This window comes from Nicotiana tomentosiformis, chromosome 2 (genome assembly GCF_000390325.3).
Source record: "Nicotiana tomentosiformis chromosome 2, ASM39032v3, whole genome shotgun sequence".
Taxonomy (NCBI): domain Eukaryota; kingdom Viridiplantae; phylum Streptophyta; class Magnoliopsida; order Solanales; family Solanaceae; genus Nicotiana; species Nicotiana tomentosiformis.
In genome coordinates this window covers 98,324,509-98,346,490 of record NC_090813.1, presented here as the reverse complement: position 1 = coordinate 98,346,490, position 21,982 = coordinate 98,324,509, and the positions used below count along the sequence as shown (strand labels likewise).

At 41.4% G+C, this 21,982-nt stretch overlaps 1 protein-coding gene across 1 annotated transcript in view; it reads right to left on the bottom strand.

Moving 5' to 3' along the window:
* The window catches only part of LOC104109458 (cystinosin homolog), a 49,794-nt gene that overhangs the window by 16,475 nt on the left and 11,337 nt on the right, over nt 1-21,982 (bottom strand). Inside the window, exons 4-6 of the mRNA XM_070195894.1 lie at nt 8,250-8,374; nt 8,030-8,072; nt 7,747-7,864 (exon numbers count right to left, since the gene is read on the bottom strand). Of these exons, the coding sequence (XP_070051995.1) occupies nt 7,747-7,864; nt 8,030-8,072; nt 8,250-8,374 (286 nt within the window). The remainder of the gene's footprint in view (nt 1-7,746; nt 7,865-8,029; nt 8,073-8,249; nt 8,375-21,982) is intronic.

The following is a 21,982-nucleotide window of genomic DNA, read 5'->3' as shown; positions in this document are numbered from 1 at the left end:
GCGACTCAATGCGTCGGCCACTACATTGTCCTTCCCCGGGTGGTACAATATAGTGATATCATAGTCTTTAAGTAGCTCCAACCATCTCCGCTGACGCAAATTAAGGTCCTTCTGCCTGAATAAGTGCTGCAAACTCTGGTGATCAGTGTAGATCTCATAAGGAACACCGTACAAATAATGACGCTAGATCTTCAGGGCGTGAACAATAGCTGCTAACTCGAGATCATGGTCCGAATAATTCTTCTCATGCACCTTCAACTGTCTAGATGCGTAAGCAATCACCCTACTGTCTTGTATCAATACCGCTCCAAGGCCAATCCTCGAGGCATCATAATAGACAATGTAGGACCCCGAACCTGTAGGCAATACTAATACTGGGGCTGTAATCAAAGCTGTCTTGAGCTTCTGAAAGCTCTCCTCACACTCTTTGGTCCACCTGAACGGAGCACCCTTCTAGGTCAGCCTAGTCATAGGTGCTACAATGGATGAAAATACCTCCACAAAGCAACGGTAATACCCCGCCAAACCATGGAAACTACGGATCTTCGTAGCTGATGATGGTATAGGCCAACTCTGCACTGCCTCCACCTTCTTCGGATCTACCTTGATCCCATCACAAGACACTATGTGGCCTAAGAATGCCATTGAATCAAGCCAGCATTCACACTTGGAAAATTTTGCATACAACCTCTTCTCCCTCAAAGTCTGAAGCACGGTCCTCAAGTGCTGCTCATGATCTTCCCGAGACCAGGAATATACCAGGATGTCATCAATAAACATAATGATGAAGGAATCAAGATAAGGCCAGAACACAATGTGCATCAAATGCATTAAGGCTGCTGGGGCATTGGTTAGCCCAAATGACATGACAAGAAACTTATAATGACCATATCTGGTCCTGAAAGCAGTCTTCGAGATATCCGACTCCCGAATCTTCAACTGATGATAGCTAGAACGCAAGTCAATCTTGGAAAATACCCTGCCACCCTGTAACTGATCAAATAAATCATCGATGTGAAGCAAAGGATACCTGTTCTTCACTGTAACCCTGTTCAACTGCCGATAATCAATACACATACGCATAGAACCGTTCTTCTTCTTCACAAATAAGGTGATACACTAGGCCCAATGAAACCCTTATCAAGCAACTCCTACAACTCCTTCAACTCAGGAGGAGCAATACGGTAAGGAGGAATAGATATGGGCTGAGTGCCTGGCAACAAATCAATGCCGAAATTTATATCTCTATCGGGCGGCATACCCGGGAGATCGGCTGGAAACACATCAGGGAAGTCCCTCACTACTGGGACTGACTCAATTGTAGGGGTATCAATACTGACATCTCTCACATAGGCCAAATACACATCACACCCCTTCTCAACCATTCGCTGAGCCTTAAGAAATGAAATGACCCTGCGAGGAGTATACTCTAAGGTACCTCTCCATTCTAATCTCGGCAAGCCTGGCATAGCCAACGTCATGGTCTTAGCGTACCAATCAAGAATAGCATAATGGGGCGACAACCAGTCCATGTCCAAGATAACATCAAAAACTACCATACGGAGTAATAACAAATCGGCTCTGGTCTCAAAACCACTAAGAGTAATCAAACACGACCGATGTACGTGGTTCACAATGAGAGAATCTCCCACAGGAGTATATACATAAAGATGGGAACTCAAAGAATCACGAGATATCCTCAAATGTGGAGCAAAATAAGAAGACACATATGAATACGTAGAGCCTGGGCAAATAATACTGATGCTTCCTTATGACAGACAAGGACGATACCTGTGATGACTGAATCTGAAGAAACGCCTATAAATGGACTGGAAGGGCATAGTACTAGGCCTGGCCTCCCCTTCTAGGGTGACCTCTACCACCCCGACCTCCGCCTCGATCGGCCTGAGGAGGTGGAGTGGAAGCTGGGGCTGGAAGAATGGCCGGAGGACCCGGTGGTGCATGTGGAGGCTGATAAGTTTGTGGAGGTGTACCCCTCCTGGCTCTGGGCAATCTCTAATCATGTGACGAGTGTTACCACACTCAAAACAACCCTTCGGAGGACGCGACGGCTGAGACTGACTCAGACCTGGCCTGCTGGACTGGCCGGTAATAGCACCTCGAGTAGGAGGCATACTGGATACTGGCGGTGCATAATAGGGCTCCTGAGGTCTAGGAGGAGCTGGAATACCGCTGGCTGTTGGAAGAGCTGAATGAACATGGCGACTCACAAAACCCCTACCATAGCGTGCTGCTGGTGCACGAGCTCCTGAATAATGACCAGTCTCTCGAGACCTCTTGGCCTCTCTCTCCTCTCTATCCCGGGCGAACATGCCCTCCACTCTCCTGGCAATGCTCACTGCCTGCTGATAAGTGATGTCCATCTCCAACTCCGTGGCCATACTGGTCCAAATACTGGGGTGGAGTCCCTCAATGAAGCGACGAACCCTCTCTCTGACTGTAGCAACCAGAGCTGGTACATGTCGAGCTAACTCACTGAAACAGACTGCATACTCCAACACAGTCATAGCACCCTGACGCATCTGCTCAAACTCTACGTGCCAAGAATATCTCTGAAAACTGAGTCCAAGTGAGTGAGGTGGCCTTGTCCGGACTTCTCAACTCATACGCACGCCACCACTGATATGCCGCTCCCCTCAGCTGGAAAGAGGTTAAAGAAACCACACTCGTCTCCACAATGCCCATAGTGCGGAGAATACGATGACACTCCTTAAGAAAACCTAGAGCATCATCTGAAGCTAGTCCGCTGAAAGTAAGTGGGTGGTACTTCTTGTACCTCTCAAGTCTGAGCTGCTCTGTCTCAGAAGCAGCTACCCTAGTCTCTTGCTAAAACAGAGCCACTGGGGTCATAGAAATATACTCTAGGGCTTGATTAACCTAGACCCTCTGCTCAGGAGTGCGGGTTGCAGGAGTCTGTGCCCCTCCCCCGACCTGAGATGTAGCGAGAGCTATCGGAAATAGTCCAGCCTGAGCTAGAGTGCTGAACATGCTCATGAACTGAGCTAAAGACTCCTGGATGGCTGGAGTAGTAATAAGGATCTCCGGTGCGAGCCCTCCAGCTAGAGCTGCTGGGGGATCCTCTGACATAGCTCTCGCAGGTGCTCGGGCAGCACTGTGTGGTCGTCCTCTACCCCGACCCCAACCTCTGGCGGCCCTGGCAGGGGGCTCGGGTGCCTGATCGTCGGTCCTCCTAGTACAGGTCCTTACCATCTATGAGAAAGAATAGAATAGAATTATTTTAGAATTTTTGATGTCAACAACTCGCACGACAAGGAAATCAAAGAAATATGATTGTTCTTAAGAGTTACATAGCCTCCCGAAGATAAGTACGGACGTCTCCGCACCGATCCGTGAGACTCTAATAAACCGGCTTGTGACTCGCGACTCCTATGAACCTAGTGCTCTGATACCAACTTGTCACGACCCAAATAAATCCTCCGTAAGGTGTCGTGACGGCACCTAGTCTTTACGACTAGGTAAGCCTAATATTATGAAAAATGTAAAGAAAATACAACATTTTAAAAATAAACAGCATATTGTGAATAACTAAAAGTAGTACCACTCGGCATATACAAAATAATTTTCCAAGACCCGGAATATCACTAAGTCACAAGCTGCTATAATTTATGTAGCTCTATACAGAAGTCTGAACATAATAAAAAAAGTCTCTAGGCGAGGGAATAGAAGGAGACTCTGAGGATCTGCTGACGCAAGCAGAAGTACCTTGAAATCTCCTAGAATCAGCAGCACACACTAACCCCGAGGCTGATAGCTCGTACATGAATCTGCATACGAAAACATGTGCAGGAAAGGGCATGAGTACACCACAATGGTACCTAGTAAGTTCCAAGCCTAGTCTCGGTAGAGTAGTGACGAGGTCGGGTCAAGGCCCTACCGGAGTAAATATAATAAATTAAATAGTAAAAGATATAAGTAAAGTTTACGGTAACACAATTAAAGAAATTCTCGAAAATTTAACAGTTAAGGGAACCCTCGTCTCAGAACAAGGTAAACACAAAGTGGAATCTCCCGGGATACCGTCCCGTAGTTCCGAATGAATATGCAGTACAAGGAGATCTCCCAGAATACGTACGTAGTCCCAAAGTAAATATACAGTGCTTGGGGATCTCCCGGAATATGTCCGTAATTCCAAAATAAATATGCAGTGCTGGGGGATCTCCCGGAATATGTCCGTAAACACAAATAAATATACAAGACAGTGGGATCTCCCGGAATACGTCCGTAGTCCCAATTTAAATATGCAACGCAAGATGAAATGACAGGTATGGCATCGAGTTATATAATTTACACTGAACACAGATAAGGAAAGTAGGGACTTAACTAAGCATGACACACAGAATATCAAATAGGCAGTTGAAACACGTAAGCATGCTTCTTTAATATAATATAAATAATTAAACTTATTAGTGCAATTTAATAAGGGAAAACAGTTTATGATTTAGAAAGAAAAAACGGGATTTTTTCAATAATAGCCCGTGTACGTACTCGTCACCTCACGTACAGGACGCCTACACATTAATTAATATCAAACATCTTAAGGGAAAAGTCCCTAACACAAGGTTAGGCAAGCCACTTACCTCGCCCGCTCGAATCAACTTGATATCACGTTCTTGCCACGAGTATCCGACTCCAAATGACCAGAATCTATTCAAATTAATTGCATGATGTAAATATAACTACAAGTAACTAATTTAACTAATTAATTCGAAGCTAAAGCATGAAATTAGGAAAAACGCCCAAAAGGTCTCCCCGGGACCACGTCTCAAAATCGGGTAAAAATTACAAATTATGAACACCCATTCACTCACGAATTCACTCGAACAAAAATCATCTAAATCCGACGTCAAATTCCCATTCAAATCTCAAAATTTAATTGGGGAACCTTTTTCCCCATTTCCAAAGTTTTACCCTCAAATTCCTTAATTAGACAAGGAAAACAATAATAGATTAATGAAATATACACGAATTAGAGTTAAGAATCGTTATCCACTTATTTCCTTTTCACAACCCTTGCAAAAATCGCTTTCTCCCGAGCTAAAATTCGAATTGGTGAAAAATAAGGAATGAACCCTCGAATTTGCTTCTTCAACCCAGCGATTTTCGCACCTGCGGTCACGCACCTGCGGAAAAAATCATCGCAGGTGCGAAGGTCACTTATCCGGGTTGGGGCCGCATTTGCGGGCATTTCTCGCACCTGTGGTCCATACGGCGCATCTTCGCATTTCGTTTAAGTGCCAGGTTCCGCACCTGCGCCCACGCTTCGCACCTGCGGGCTCGCAGGTGCGGTCAAACTTGCGCACCTGCGCTCCATCACTAGCCTCCCCAATTCCGCATTTGCGCACTCCCTCCGCACCTGCGGTCTCCTTTCCGCAGGTGCAAAACACCAGAACCAACAAAGGCACCAGATTTTCCTAAGTCCAATATTCATTCCGTTAAGCATCCGAAACATACCCGAGGCCTCCGGGACCTTAACCAAACCTACCAACCAATCCTATAACACCATACGAACTTATTCGAGCCTTCAAACCACATCGAACAACACCAAATACATGAATTAAGCATGGATTCAAGCCTAAGAACTTAGAATTTTCCAAAATCTACAAACGACGTCGAACCACGTCAAATCTAGTCCGAATGACCTCAAATTTTACATACAGGTCACAAATGACATTACGAACCTACAGCCACCTCCGAAATTCTATTCTGAGCTCGATGTAAAAAATTTCACTATCGGCCCAAATCGCCGTAAATCTAACTTCTGCCAATTCAAGCCTAAATCTACTACAAACCTCCAAAACACATTCCGGACGCGCTCCTAATCTCAAAATACTCAACGGAGCTAACGGAGTCGACGGAATTCCATTCCGGATCTGTCTTCACACAGTTCCGACTACGGTCTAATTTCTAAGACTTAAATTCACCACTAGGGACTGAGTGTCCCAAAACTCCCCGAATTCCATAACCAATCACTCTGGCAAATCCCAAAAACAGAAACAAATGTGGGGAAAGAAAATATGAGGGGATCGGGGCTCTAATTGTCAAAACGACCGGCCGGGTCATTACATCCTCCCCCTTTTAAAACAACCGTTCGTCCTCGAACGAGTATAAAGACATACCTGAAACTGTGAAAAGATGAGGGTACAGGCTGCACATGTCCTGCTCGGTCTCCCAAGTCGCCTCTTTCACCGGCTGACCCCTCCACTAAACCTTTACTGAAGCAATATTCTTTGACCTGAGCTTTCTGACCTGCCTGTCCAAAATGGCTACTGGCTCCTTAACATAAGATAGATCCTTGTCCAACTAGACTAAGCTGAAATCCAATACATGAGTCGGATCACCATGATACTTTCGGAGCATAGACACGTGGAATAGCGGGTGAACTCCTGCTAGGCTGGGAGGCAAGGCAAGCTCATAAGCAACCTCCTCAACTCGCCGCAATATCTCAAAAGGACCAATGAACCTCGGGCTCAGCTTGCCCTTCTTTCCGAATCTCATGACGCTCTTCATAGGTGATACCCGAAGCAGGATCCCCTCACCAACCATAAATGCCAAATCACGAACCTTACGGTCCACATAACTCTTCTGCCTGGACTAGGCTGTGCGAAGTCTCTCCTGAATCACCTTCACCTTATCCAGGGCATCCTGGACCAAATCTGTCCCCAACAATCGGGCCTCGCCCGACTCAAACCATCCCATTGGGGACCGGCACCGCCTATCATACAATGCCTCATACGGTGCCATCTGAATGTTGGACTGGTAACTGGTGTTGTAAGAAAACTCTACAAGTGGCAAGTATTGGTCCCATGACCCTCCGAACTCCATCACATAGGCACGAGGCATTTTTATTGAAAAATGCATATTTGAAAGATTTATACTTGAAGTACTTACATTGGAAAGACGTATATTTGAGGGACTTGATTGATTAGTTGTATTTGTGTTTCTTATTCGTTTGAGCAATATTTATAGTGTTCTTGTTGTCTTGTTATTTATATCATTTATTTATTCTTGTTGCCATCGTTGCCATTTGTTTCTATTATTATTATTATTATTATTATTATTATTATTATTATTATTATTATTATTATTATTATTATTATTATTATTATTATTATTATTATTATTATTATTATTATTATTATTATTATTATTATATACTGCTACACTGCATAGGTTAATTGATTAGTGAGTGTCTTGACTGTACATTGTCACTACTCCACCGAGGTTACTCTTGATACTTACTGGGTACCGACTGTGGTGTACCTATACTACACTTCTGCACATTTTTGTGCAGAGTCAGGTATTGGAGATATCGGACTCGGACATAGTTAGAGTGCAATCGCAAGGATTCAATGTAGAGCTGCTTGGTCGTCGCAGTCCCTTGGAGTCTTTCCATTTTATCGTACTGTCAATTATTATTCGAACAATATTATATATTCAATTTTCTTGAGATCATTTCATGTATTCAGTTAGAGTTCGTGACTCAATATTACCAGTCTTGGGTGATTGTATCATTATTTTCGTTATTGGTTTCGATTATCTATTTATAAAAAAAATATGGCTTGGATTGTTATTATGATCGGCTTATTTAGTCATAAAGACTAAGTACCATCACGACCCCTGTGGTGGAATTTTGGGCCGTGACAAAATAATAGAAATATTAAAGTATGTTAGTGGAACTCTATATAATTGAAATGTGAAACTCACGCTGATCTGTGGATTGCACTGCCATCTGCCCATAATTTGTTAAACCTCCAAACAAATCCAGCAAAATGTTGCCAATACTAAACCCAATTGTGCTTTTTCGCCGAAAATTCATAACAGCCTATAGATTTTTACAGAGCTAAAAACTTTAATTCAGGAATCATCAGAAGGAAACAGATAGTATAAACATATCACAAAATCTTGTAATTTGAATAGAAGAGAACAAAATCACAAGCAATTCATATAGAAGTCTGAGTTTATTCCCTTCAAACAGAGCAACAATTACATGGGGAATATACTTAATTACTGTCATAACAACCTGCAATGTGCTGCAATTAAGATATAGAAGTGTGAGAATTTATTGTTATAGTGGTTAAATGGATAAAGTACTGTTACCTTAACTTGACCAAACAAACAAATTTATTTTTATTGTTATGAATTTTTTTAAACATGAAGAAAAGGGTGTTAAGTAGAACTAATTGTGGATTTAAAAGAAAGTGGCTTACTTGAAGCAGGAAACTAGAAATAGCCAAGAGTATTTAGGGAAAGCCACAAAAATACAAACTGCAACACTCAACCAAGAAACAGTGACAATTGCAATAGCAGTTTTTGGGACCTTCTGATTTCCACGCTGTAAAAAGAAATATGTATTGTTTATTAGCACCAAGTCATAAACTCACATTTCAGTATGCACATAATATTTGAGCTGAAAATAGTAAAAAAAAAGAATGGTATACTTACATCATAAATAGCAATATGATATAAGGTAAATGTTGTTAAAGCAGCAGCATGAGTAGAGAAAGTCACGTCATTGGCAGCTACAAGTATCATCTGAAATTAAACAATGAAGGTAATCAACAGTTCAACACATTAGTCATTAAGTTCACTATAAAACATAGTATCAACTTAATATGAAGAAATAAAATAGAAGGAAAGTTTGTGATTTTAGTCCATCAAATATCTAAAAATATTTATTTTGATCCTCGTGATATTTAGTTAAACATATATAGCCTTCTATTAATTAATCAAATTGTGCACTTTTACTTCCAATACTTATACATCATAGGTTTAGTGAACTCTATATAATTGAAATGTGAAATTCACGTTGATCTATGGATTGCACTGCCATCTGCCCATAATTTCTTAAACCTTCAAACAAATTCAGCAAAATGTTGCCAATACTAAATCCAATTGTGCTTTTTTGCCGGAAATTCATAACAGCCTATAGATTTTTACAGAGCCAACAACTTTAATTCAGGAAGCATCAGAAATAAACAAATAATATAAACATATCACAAAATCTTGTAATTTGAATAGAATAGAACAAAATCACAAGCAATTCATATAGAAGTCTGAGTATTTTTCTTTTAAACCGAGCAACAATTACCTGGGGAATGTACTTAATTACTGTCATAACAAATATCTAAAAAGATTTATTTCAATCCTCGTGATATTTAGTTAAACATATATAGCCTTCTATTAATTAATCAAATTGTGCACTTTTACTTCCTATACTTATACATCATAGGTTTAGTGTCACGACCCAAAAATTCTAACCAGTCGTGATGACGCCTATCTCGATACTAGTCAAGCCGACAATCTCAACAAATCACAATTTCTTTTATGTATGAAAATATAATATTTAAACATAACTCACAAATCTAGCAAATACCGATACAAACACTCCCAAAACCTGGTGTCACTGAGTACATGAGCATCTGATATGAATACAAATCTGAAAAATACGTTTCATAACAGTTTGACATCAAATACAATAAATAAGGAGATAGGGAAGGAGAGACAAGGTTTGCGAAACACGGTAGCTACCTCTGAATCTCCGAAAAATCAATTGTGCAAAAGAATCAACACCCGCTATGTTTGGGAACACCTGGATCTGCACACGAAGTGCAGGGTGTAGTATGAGTACAACCAACTCAGCAAGTAACAATAATAATTAAGGAACTGAAGATAGTGATGAGCTACACAGTTATAGTTCACTTTCAGTAATTCCAGCAAAGAATAGACATGCTTTCAAATCCAACAGTTTAAGTCAAATTAATTTTATATAGTTCAAGTTCATGTAATCCGGATATAAAATCTTTCAAAGAATTTCACAACAATGACAGATAACAACTAAGTGCAACAACAAATGAAAAGCAAGTACAGCCTCTCAGAGAAACAGTCACTCAACTCGTCACAACATCTCAACAACTCGACTCTCAGCCCTCAACACTCACACACAATAGGTACCCACACTCACTGGAGGTGTACGGACTCCAGAAGGGCTCCTACAGCCCAAGCTCAATAATCCACATGGATAACTCACGTGCTGCACGAATAACTCACATGCTATATTATCAATATCTGAATTCGCACGGACAACTCACGTGCTGCACGAACAACTCACATGCTATAGTATAATATCTGGATCCGCACGGACAACTCACGTGCTGCACGAATAACTCACATGCTATAGTATAATATCTGGATCCGCACGGACAACTCACGTGCTGCACGAACAACTCACATGCTATAGTATAATATCTGGATCCGCACGGATAACTCACGTGCTGCACGAACAACTCCCGTGCTATAGTATAATATCTGGATCCGCACGGACAACTCATGTGCTGCACGAATAACTCACATGCTATAATAATATCTCACAATCAGGCTCTCGGCATCACTCAGTCATAAATCTCTCCAGTCTCTCGGGCTCTCAGAAATCATGAAATCAGCCCAAACAACAATGATATGATGCATCAATAATGAACAATAGAGACTAAGATAAAATAAACAAGTAAACTGTGACTGAGTACAGAACAACCATTAAGTAGATAGTTCAACATGTACACGACCTCTGTAGGACCCTACAATGCTAACATATAATCTAGACATGATTTCTAACATGACTTACAGTCAAATTTCCACAACACAGAGAGAACAAATAGCTAACAACAAGTTATTCAACTTTACAGTTTCACGGGACGGACCAAGTCACGATACCCTCGGTGCACGCCCACACGCCCGTCACCTAGCATGTGCATCACCTCCAAAGTAATCAAATGATACCAAATTCTGGGGTTTCATACCCTCAGGACCAAATTTATAACTATTACTTACTTCAAACCGTGAAATTCTTATTCCGCTAAGCCTTTGCCTCGTGAATTTGCCTCCAAACGTCTCGATCTAGTCATAAATAATTCGATTCAGTCAATAAAATTTATTGGAATTAATTACATAAGAAAATACTAATTTTCCATAGAAATCCGAAATTTAGCTCAAAAATTACCGTCTCGGAACCCGATAAAAGTTACAAAATCCTAAAGCCCATTCAACCATGCGTCTAACCATACTAATTTTACCAAAATCTAACCTCAACTCGATCTCCAAATCTTCAAATCTTATTTTCAAATCTCTAAGTTCAAACCCCCGATTTACACCTCATAAACATGTAATCTAGTCGGATTATTCGATGATAATTCAATATTATGGAGTAGAAATGATTACAAGAGACCTACCTCAAGATTTCCCGTGATTTATCGCTCAAAAATAGCCTCACCTTCTTTTGGAAATGTCAAAAATGACAAAATCTCGGACTCCTCTGTTTTTAGCATTTTGTCCAGGATTTTCGCACCTACGGCTCCATTTCCGCATATGCAGTCAAAGCTCCGCATCTGCGGAAAAATCACTTAAGCCTGCCTCTGCTTCTGCGATCAAGGGACCGCATCTGCGACCTCGCAGGTGCGTCAAAATCTTCGCACCTGCGCAACTTGCCCTGCCCTTCACTCCTGGATGCTTCTACGATGGTCCTTGCGCACCTGTGGTATCGCACGTGCGATCAAAGCTTCGCAGGTGTGGTTACACGAGAAGCAAAATTTCCAAATTTTCCTAAGTCTAAAATTTTGATCCGTTTACCATCCGAAACTCACCCGAGGCCCTCGGGACCTCAACCAAATACAGCAACAAGTCCTAAAACATCATACGAACTTAGTGGAATCTTCAAATCGCATCCAACAACACTAAAAATACGAATCACACATAGATTCAAGTCTAATGAACTTTGAAGCTTCCAATTTCTACAAACGATGCTGGAACCTATCAAATCACGTCCGATTGACCTCGAATTTTGCACACAAGTCATAAATGACATAATGGAGGTATTCCAATTTTCAGAATCAGATTTCGATCCCGATATCAAAAATGTCAACCCCCGGGTCAAACTTCCCAAAAATTCAACTTTCGCCATTTTAAGCCAAATTCCACTATGGACCTCTAAATAATTTTCCGGACACGCTCCTAAGTCCAAAATCACCATACAGATCTATTGGAATTATCAGAATTTGAATCCGTAGTCGTTTACACATAAGTCCGCATCCGATCAATTGTTTCTAACTTCAATTTTCAATTATGAGACTAAGTTTCTCACTTCACTCTGAATTCCTTCCGGACCCAAACCAACTAACCCGGTAAGTCATAAAACAACTGCAAAGAATAAATTGAGAAGTAAATGGGGGAACGGGGTTATAATACTCAAAATGACCGGCCGGGTTGTTACATTCGCCCCCTCTTAAACAAACGTTCGTCCTTGAATGGGTTTAGAATCATACCTAGAGTCTCAAATAGGTATGGATAGTTGTTCCGCATCTCCTGCTCAATCTCCCAAGTAGCTTCTCCGACTGGATGGCCTCTCCACTGTACCTTCATTGATGCTATGTTCTTTGACTTCAGCTTTCGAACCTGCCGGTCTAAACTAGCCACCGACTCCACATCATAAGTCAAATTACCGTCCAACTGTATTGTACTGAAATCCAAAATATGAGACAGATCCCCGACATACTTTAGGAGCATAGATACATGGAACACTGGATGAACACCTGATAGACTAGGTGGCAAGGCAAGTTCATAAGCCACACCTCCAATTTTCTTAAGTATCTCAAAAGGCCCAATAAACCGAGGGCTCAACTTTCCCTTCTTCCCGAACCTCAACACACCCTTCATGGATGAAATCGTGAGTAGAACCTTCTCCCCAACCATATGAACAACATCACGAACCTTCCTGTCGGCATAAAGAGTCTAGATTGTGCCGTGCGAAGTCGTTCCTGAATTAGTTTGACCTTCTCTAAAGCATCCTGAACCAAGCCAGTACCCAATAGCCTAGCCTCACCCGGCTCAATCCAACCCACAGGGGACCGACACCGTCTCCCAAACAAAGCCTCATACGGAGCCATCTGAATACTCGATTGGTAGCTATTATTGTAAGAAAACTCCATGAGTGGCAGAAATTGATCCCAAGAACACCCAAAATCAATGACACAAGCGCGTAGTATATCCTCTAATATCTAAATAGTGCGCTCGGACTGTCCGTCTGTCTGAGGGTGAAATGTTGTACTTAACTGAACCTGTGTGCCCAATTCTCGCTGTACTGCTCTCCAAACTATGATGTAAACTACGTGCCCCGATCTGAAATAATGGACACTGGCACACCGTGTAGGAGAATAGTCTCGCGAATATAAATCCCAGACAACCACTCCGAAGAATAATTAGTACCAACTGGAATAAAATGCGTAGATTTGGTCAACCGATCTACTATCACCCAAACATCATCATACTTTCTCAAAGTCCATGGGCACCCAACTATGAAGTCCATGGTAATACGCTCCCACTTCTACTCCAGAATTTCAAGTCTCAGTAGAAATCACCCGGTCTCTGATGCTCATACTTTACCTGTTGACAATTTAGACACCGAGCTACAAACCCAACTATATCTTTCTTCATTCGCATCCACCAATAGTGCTGCCTCAAATCTTGATACATCTTCGCGGCACCTGGATGAATGGAGTACCACGAACTGTGAGCTTCCTGGAGAATCAACTCACGCAAACCATCTATACTAGGCACACATAACCTGCCCTGCATCCGTAATACACCGTCATCTCCAAAAGTGACTTCCTTGGCATCACCGTGCTGAACCGTGTCCTTAAGGATGAGCAAATGGGGATCATCATATTGGCGCTCTTTGATGCGATCATATAAAGAAGACCGAGAAACCACACAAGCCCAAACTCGATTCGGCTCGGAAACATCCAATCTAACAAACTGGCTGGCCAAGGCCTAAACATCCAAGGCTAAAGGCCTCTCTGCTACCGGTAAGTATGCTAAGCTGCCCAAACTCTCCGCCTTACGACTCAAGGCATCAGCCACCAGATTGACCTTTTTAGGATGGTAGAGAATGGTAATGTCATAATCCTTAAGCAACACCAACCACCTTCGCTGCCTTAAATTAAGATCCTTCTATTTGAACAAATGTTGTAGACTCCGATGATCGGTATATACCTCACACTGGACACCGTACAAGTAATGCCGCCAAATTTTCAAGGCATGGACAATAGATGCTAACTCAAGATCGTGGACCGGATAATTCTTTTCATGTACCTTTAACTGTCTGGATGCATAAGCAATCACCCTACCATTTTGCATCAGCACTGCACCGAGACCAATACGCGATGCATCACAATACACAATATAAGACTCTGAATCTGTAGGCAACACCAATACTGGAGCTGTAGCCGAAGCTGTTTTGAGCTTCTGAAAGCTCTCTTTACATTCATCTGACCACTTGAATGGAGCACCTTTCTGGGTTAATTTAGTCATAGGCGATGCAATAGACGAGAAATCCTCCACGAAGCGACGATAATAACCGGCTAAGCCGAGAAAACTACGAATCTCAGTAACTGAAGATGGTCTGGGCCAACTCTGAACTGCCTCTATTTTCTTTGGATCCACCTTAATTCCTTCATTGGACACTATATGTCCCAAGAATGCCACCGAATTATGCCAGAACTCAGACTTAGAAAATTTGGCATAAAGCTTTTCCTCTCTCAATCTCTGTAATACAATACCCAAGTGTTGTGAATGCTCTTTCTGGCTACGTGAGTACACCATAATATCATCAATAAATACTATGACAAATAAATCAAGATATGGCTGGAATACACTATTCATCAAATGCATAAATCCTGTTGGGGCATTGGTTAGCCCAAAAGACATCACAAGAAATTTATAGTGGCCATAATGATTTCTGAATGCCGTCTTTAGAACATCTGAATCCCGAATTTTCAACTGGTGATACCCAAATCTTTAATCAATTTTGGAGAACACTGTCGCTCCCTGAAGCTGGTTAAATAAGTTATCAAAACACGGCAAAGGATATTTATTCTTGATTGAAACTTTGTTCAACTGCCTATAATTAATGCACATCCGCATAGTACCATCTTTCTTTTTCGCAAACAAAACTGGTGCACCCCAAGGTGACACACTAGGCCTAATAAACCCCTTTTCAAGGAATTCCTAAAGTTGCTCTTTCAATTCTTTTAACTCAGCTGGTGCCATACGGTACGGAGAAATATAAATGGGCCGAGTGCCCTGCACCAAGTCAATACCGAAATCAATATCCCTGTCGGGTGGCATACCCGGCAGGTCTGTAGGAAATACATCCGAAAAGTCCCGCACGACCGGTACTGAATCAATAATAGGACTATCTGCATCATATCTCTCACAAGGGCCAAATATGACAAACATCCCTTTCCAACCACACGTTGTTCCTTCAAATAAGAAATTACCCTGCTAGGAAAAACATCTAGAGAACCTCTCCATTCAACCTTTGGCAACCCCAACATCATCAATATCACGGTTTTTGCATGACAGTCCAGAATGGCATGACATGGAGACAACCAATCCATACCTAGGATTACATCGAAATCAACCATACCGAGTAATAAAAGATAAACTCTCATGTCCAGTTCCCCAATAGTTACCACACACGGTCCACAATAATAATATCGCTCACCGGTGTAGATACACAAACATGTGAAACTAAGGACTCATAGGGAATATTCAGATAATGAGAAAAATACGATGATACATATGAATAAGTGGAACCAGGGTCAAATAATATAGAAGCCTCCCTGTGGCACACTGAAACAATACCTGTGATCACTGCATCTGAGGTAATAGTATCTGGCATGGCAGGAAAAGCATAGAATCGGGTCTGACTGCCACCTGATCCGCCTTCCCTTCTTGGGCGACCCCTAGCTGCCTGACCCCCACCCCGAGCTAGCTGGGCGGGTGGTGGAACTGCTGATGTTGGTGCAGTCAGTCGAGAACTCTACTATGGATCCCCACTCAATAACCTAGGACACTCTCTCTTGAAATGACCAAATTCTCCGCACTCGAAACAACCCCTCCTCTGACAGAACTGCTGCTCCTGATAACTCGAGGAATTACCTGTAGAAGCCTGAGCAGACGAGGCATAATGAGAACTCTACACTGGTAGTTCACTGAATGAAGACTGTACTGAGTGAGCACTGTAAGAACCGTGGGTAGCTAATGCACCATGATGAGCTAGACGACCCGTCTGAGCGTGTCTATAAGAACGACCCCTACCGCGATAAAACTGACCCCCTGAAGGAGCACCGCTGTATTCACCTGGACCACGAGGCCTCTTAGCCTCCCTCTCTCTACGTTCCTAGCTATGAACCATCTCTATCTGCCGAGCAATATCATCTACCTCATCAAAAGTAGCACTAGATACCCTCTCCCTAGTCATAAGTAACCACAGCTAATATGTGAGGCCATTAATGAACCTCCTAATCCTTTCCCTATTAGTGGGAACCAATCATACTGCGTGACGAGCCAACTCAGAAAATCTCAACTCGTATTGCATCACAGACATACCATTTTGACGTAACTACTCAAACTGTATGCGCAGCTCCTCTCTGCGAGACTGCAAGACTGCGACACAAACTTCTCCAAAAAGAGAACGGAGAACTCCTGCCATATAAGTGGTACTGCACCAACTGGCCTGCACCTCTCATAAGCCTCCCACCATCTGAAGGCAGTCCCAGAAAACTGAAAGGTAGTGAATGAGACCCCAGTGGTCTCTAGAATACCCGCTGTCCGAAGCATCCATTGACACATATCCAGAAAACCCTGAGCATCCTCTGACTCAGTTCCGCTAAATGGTGGAGGTTGAAGCCTCTCAAATCTCTCAAGTCTCCTTTGTTCATCCTCTGCCATAACAGGAACTACCGGGGCCTGAGCAGCTGTAGCCGGTTGGGCTGGTAGTGCCCCCGGTATCTGAAGTGCCTATACTATCTGGTCTGGAGTACGGGCAACAGGGGTATGGGTACCTCCCCCGGCCCGAGAAGTGGGTATGAGTATCTCAGTCTCTATTGTTCATTATTGATGCATCATATCATTGTTGTTTGGGCTTTTAGGGCAACAGTCACTCAACTCGTCACAATAGCTCAACCACTCGACTCTCAGCTCTCAGAAATCATGAAATCAGCCCAAACAACAATGATATGATGCATCAAAAAAGAAAAATAAAGACTGAGATAAAATAAACAAGTAAACTGTGACTGAGTACAGAACAACCATTAAGCAGATAGTTCAATATGTACACGACCTCTGTGGGTCCCTATAGTACCAAAATATAATCTAGACATGGTTTCTAACATGACTTACTGTCAAATTTCCACAACATAGAGAGAACAGATAGCTAACAACAAGTTATTCAACTTTACAGTTTCACGGGATGGACCAAGTCACGATCCCCTCGGTGCACGCCCACACGCCCGTCACCTAGCATGTGCGTCACCTCCAAAGTAATCATATGATACCAAATTCCAGGGTTTCATACCCTCAGGACCAGATTTATAACTCTTATTTACTTCAAACCGTAAAATTCTTATTCCGCTAAGCCTTTGCCTTGTGAATTTGCCTCCAAATGCCTCGAATCTAGTCACAAATAATTTGATTCAGTCAATAAAATTTATTGCAATTAATTTCATAAGAAAATGCTAATTTTCCATAGAAATTCGAAATTTAGCTCAAACATCGCATGTGGGGCCCACGTCTCGGAACCCGGCAAAAGTTAAAAAATCCAAAATTTCATTCAACCACGAGTCTAACCATACTAATTTTATCAAAATCGGAACCTCAACGCGACCTCCAAATCTTCAAATTTTATTTTCAAATCCCTAAGTTCAAACCCTCGATTTACATCTCAAAAATATGTAATCTAGTCGGATTATTCGATGATAATTCAATATTATGGAATAGAAATGATCACAAGGGACTTACCTCAAGATTTCTCGTGATTTCTCGCTCAAAAGCCGCTTCACCCATTCTTGGAAATGTCCAAAATGACAAAATCTCGGACTCCTTTATTTTTAACATTCTGTCCAAGATTGCCGCACCTGCGGCTCCATTTCCGCATCTGCGGTCACAGCTCCGCTTCTTCGGAAAAATCACTTAAGCCTGCCTCCGCTTCTGCGATCAGGGGACCGCATCTGCGACCTCGCAGGTGCGGCAAAATCTTTGCACCTGCGCAACTTGCCCTGCCCTTCACTCCTGGCCGCTTTTGCGATGGTCCTTGCACACCTGCGGTGTCGCACCTGCGATCAAAGCTTCGCAGGTGCGGTTACACCAGAAGCAAAAATTCCAGATTTTCCTAAGTCTAAATGTTTGATCCGTTAACCATCCGAAACTCACCTGAGGCCCTCGGTTCCTCGACCAAATACACCAACAAGTCCTAAACACCATACAAACTTAGTCGAGTGTTCAAATCACATCCAACAACACTAAAAATATGAATCACACATAAATTCAAGCCTAATGAACTTTGAAGCTTCCAATTTCTACAAACGACGTCAGAACCTATCAAATCACTTCCGATTGGCCTCAAATTTTGCACACATCTCATAAACGACATAACGGAGGTATTCCAATTTTCAGAATCGAATTTTGACCCCGATATCAAAAAAGTCAACCCCGACCAAACTTTCCAAAATTTGACTTTCGCCATTTTAAGCTAAATTCCACTATGAACCTTCAAATAATTTTTCGGATACGTTCCTAAGTCCAAAATCACCATGCAGAGCTATTAAAATTATCAAAATTCAAATCCGAGGTCGTTTACACATAAGTCCGCATCCGGTCAATTCTTTCTAACTTAAATTTTTAATTATGAGACTACGTGTCTCGCTTCACTCCGAATGCCTTTCGGACCCGAACCAACTAACCCGGTAAGTCATAAAACAACTGCAAAGCATAAATTGAGCAGTAAATAAGGGAACAAGGTTATAATACTCAAAATAACCGGGCGGGTCGTTACATTTAGTGAACTCTATATAATTGAAATGTGAAACTCACGCTGATCTATGGATTGCACTGCCATCTTCCCATAATTTGTTAAACCTTCAAACAAATCCAGCAAAATGTTTCCAATACTAAATCCAATTGTGCCTTTTCGCCGAAAATTCATAATAGCCTATAGATTTTTACAGAGCCACCAACTTTAATACAGGAAGCATGAGAAGGAAACAAATAGTATAAACATATCACAAAATTTTATAATTTGAATAGAAGAGAACAAAATCACATGCAATTCATATAGAAGTCAGAGTATTTTTCCTTCAAAATAACAACAATTATCTGGGGAATATACTTAATTACTGTCATAACAACCTGCAATGTGCTGTAATTAAGATAAAGAAGTGTGAGATTTTATTGTTATAGTGGTTAAATGGATAAAGTACTGTTAATTTAACTTGACCAATTTTTTATTTTTATTATTATGAATTTTTTTAGAAGGGGAGCCTTGTCGTAACTGGTAAAGTTATTTTCAAGTGACTAGGAGGTCACAGATTTGATCAGTGGAAATAGCCTCTTGCAGAAATGATGGGTAAGATTGCGTACGATAGATCCTTATGGTCCGGCCCTTCCCCGAACCCCACGCATAGCGGGAGCTTAGTACACCAACTCTTTTTAATTGTTATGACAATTTTAAAACATGAAGAAAAGGGTGTTAAGTAGAACTAATTGTGGATTTAAAACAAAGTTGCTTCCTTGAAGCAGGAAACTAGCCATAGCCAAGAATGCTTAGGGAAAGTGTAACGACCCAACTTGTCGTTTTAAAAATTTATGCCCCGTTCAGTGACTTAAGGTCTCGGGCAACTTCGTAATATGTATTACGACTCGCTGATGTGGTCGAGTTTAATTTTTGGAAGATTCGGAATTTAATTAAAAGAATAATTTTATTTAGAAGTTTAAATGAAAAGCGTTGACCGGAGAGTTAACTTTTGAGCAAACGTCCCCGGAATAGAATTTCGATGATGGCAATAGTTTCGTATAATGATTTCAGACTTAGGCATATATTCGGATTTGAATTTGGAAGTCCGTGGGACAATTTGACGCATTTTGGCGAAAGTTGGAAAATAGAAGATTTTTGGAAAGACCGACCGAAGGTTGAAATTTTGATAACGAGGTCGGATTTCGATTCCGAAAATTGGAATAGCTCAATTATGTTATTTATGACTTGTGTTCAAAATTTGAAGTCATTCCGGATTGATTTGATACGTTTCAGCGCAAAATATAGAAGTTGGAAGATTGAAAAACTCATAATTCGATTCGATGCACGATTCGTAATTTCGGCGTTGTTTGATGTGGTTTGAAGCCTCGACTAAGTTTGTATTGTATTTTGGGACGTGTTAGTATAACTGGTAAAGGTCCCGAGGGACTCAGGCGAGTTTGGGATGGTTAAACGGACCAAAATTATGCTTGAAGGAATTCTGGAAGTTTTTCAATTCTGGTGCAATCGTACCTGCGATGGAAATGGTCGCAGGTGCACGACCGCAAAAGCGACAAAGTGGTCGCAGATGCGGCCTAGACTGGAATGGGCAGAGGTCGCAGGTGAGATGCATTTTCCGCACCTGCGTGACCGCAGAAGTGGAAGCTTTTCTGCAGGCGCGAGAGGGCAGTGGCTAGTGGACGTCGCAGAAGCGAGAATTTTCTCACAAAAGCGAGCTCTCAGGTGCGACAAAATTGTCCGCAGGTGTGAAACTAGGCAAAAATATTTTAGGACCAAAAATGGTCATTTCGCCATTTCGATTGGGATTTTGGAGCTCGGGTTTTGGGCGATTTTGGAGGAGTTCTTCAAGACTTTGACTTAAGTAAGTGTTCTATGTCCTAAAGTGATTATATTTCATGAATCTATGATTATATTCATCGTTTAATTACGATTTTTATGAAAGAAAAAATTTAAGATTTAGAGGTCGAGTTGTTATCGGAATTGGATATAATTGGTATGGTTGAACTCGTATCGGAATGGGTATTCGGATTTCATGAAAATTATGTTGGGTTCCGAGGGGCGAGCCCCGCGTTGACTTTTGTTGATGTTTTAGAATAAATTTATAAGTCGACGTTTTATTTTTCGGAATTATTTTTGATGAATTTTAATGAAGTTATACAATTAATTTGAATAGATATGAGCGTTCCGGAGGTCAATTCTAGCAAGAAGGCAATTTTGGAATATCGGCATAACTTCTAAAAGGTAATTATCTTGCCTAACCTCGAGTGGGGAAAATTACCCCTTAGGCATCGAGACTTATGTGCCATTTGTGAAATGTGAAAAGCCGTGTACGCGACGTGACGAGTACGTACTCGGGCTTATATGTGTAAATTTTATTGGGTTAAAGTCTTAGGCATTATTATGTAATAAATTGGATTATTGTTGGCATTTATTAAATTATCTATTTGCCATGCCTAAATCCTGGTTGTTGTATTTTTCATGCCTAATTAAATCATCTATTTGCCATGCCTAATTAATTAAATGAGCTTAGGAAGATGTGTTTATATAATTATTGAGAATTTGGATTAATGAAGGTGCTGCCCTATGCTGAGTAATTTCTATCTCTGTTGATTGTTTTTGAGGTCTTATACATATTGTGTGGAGCCTTCGACTATTTGTTGTGAAATTAATTGATTTCTTGTACCTTTGGAATTGGTTGGGGCCATTGGGCAAATTGTGATATGAATTGATTTTGTTATGTTGCCGTGATAATTTTTCGTATAAATTATTGTGTTGTGTGAGTTGTTATTTTGAGGATATAAGGATGGCATTCCATTGTTGATATTATGTGGGTATAAGGGTAGCATTTCACTGTTATTATGTGTGTTGGGATATTGTCTGGGCGGAGTGATAAGGGTGGTTGTAGGAGCGATAAGGATGGCTATTGATATTGTCAGGGCGGAGGGATAAGGGAGGCTATTATAGGAGTGATAAGGATGGTTATATGAGATATAAGAGTGGCTATTATTAGGGATGATATGTGATGGGGTGGAGTTGTTGCGTTGGTAAATTTTATGTGATGTTGTGATTTTTTCTGTGTTTATT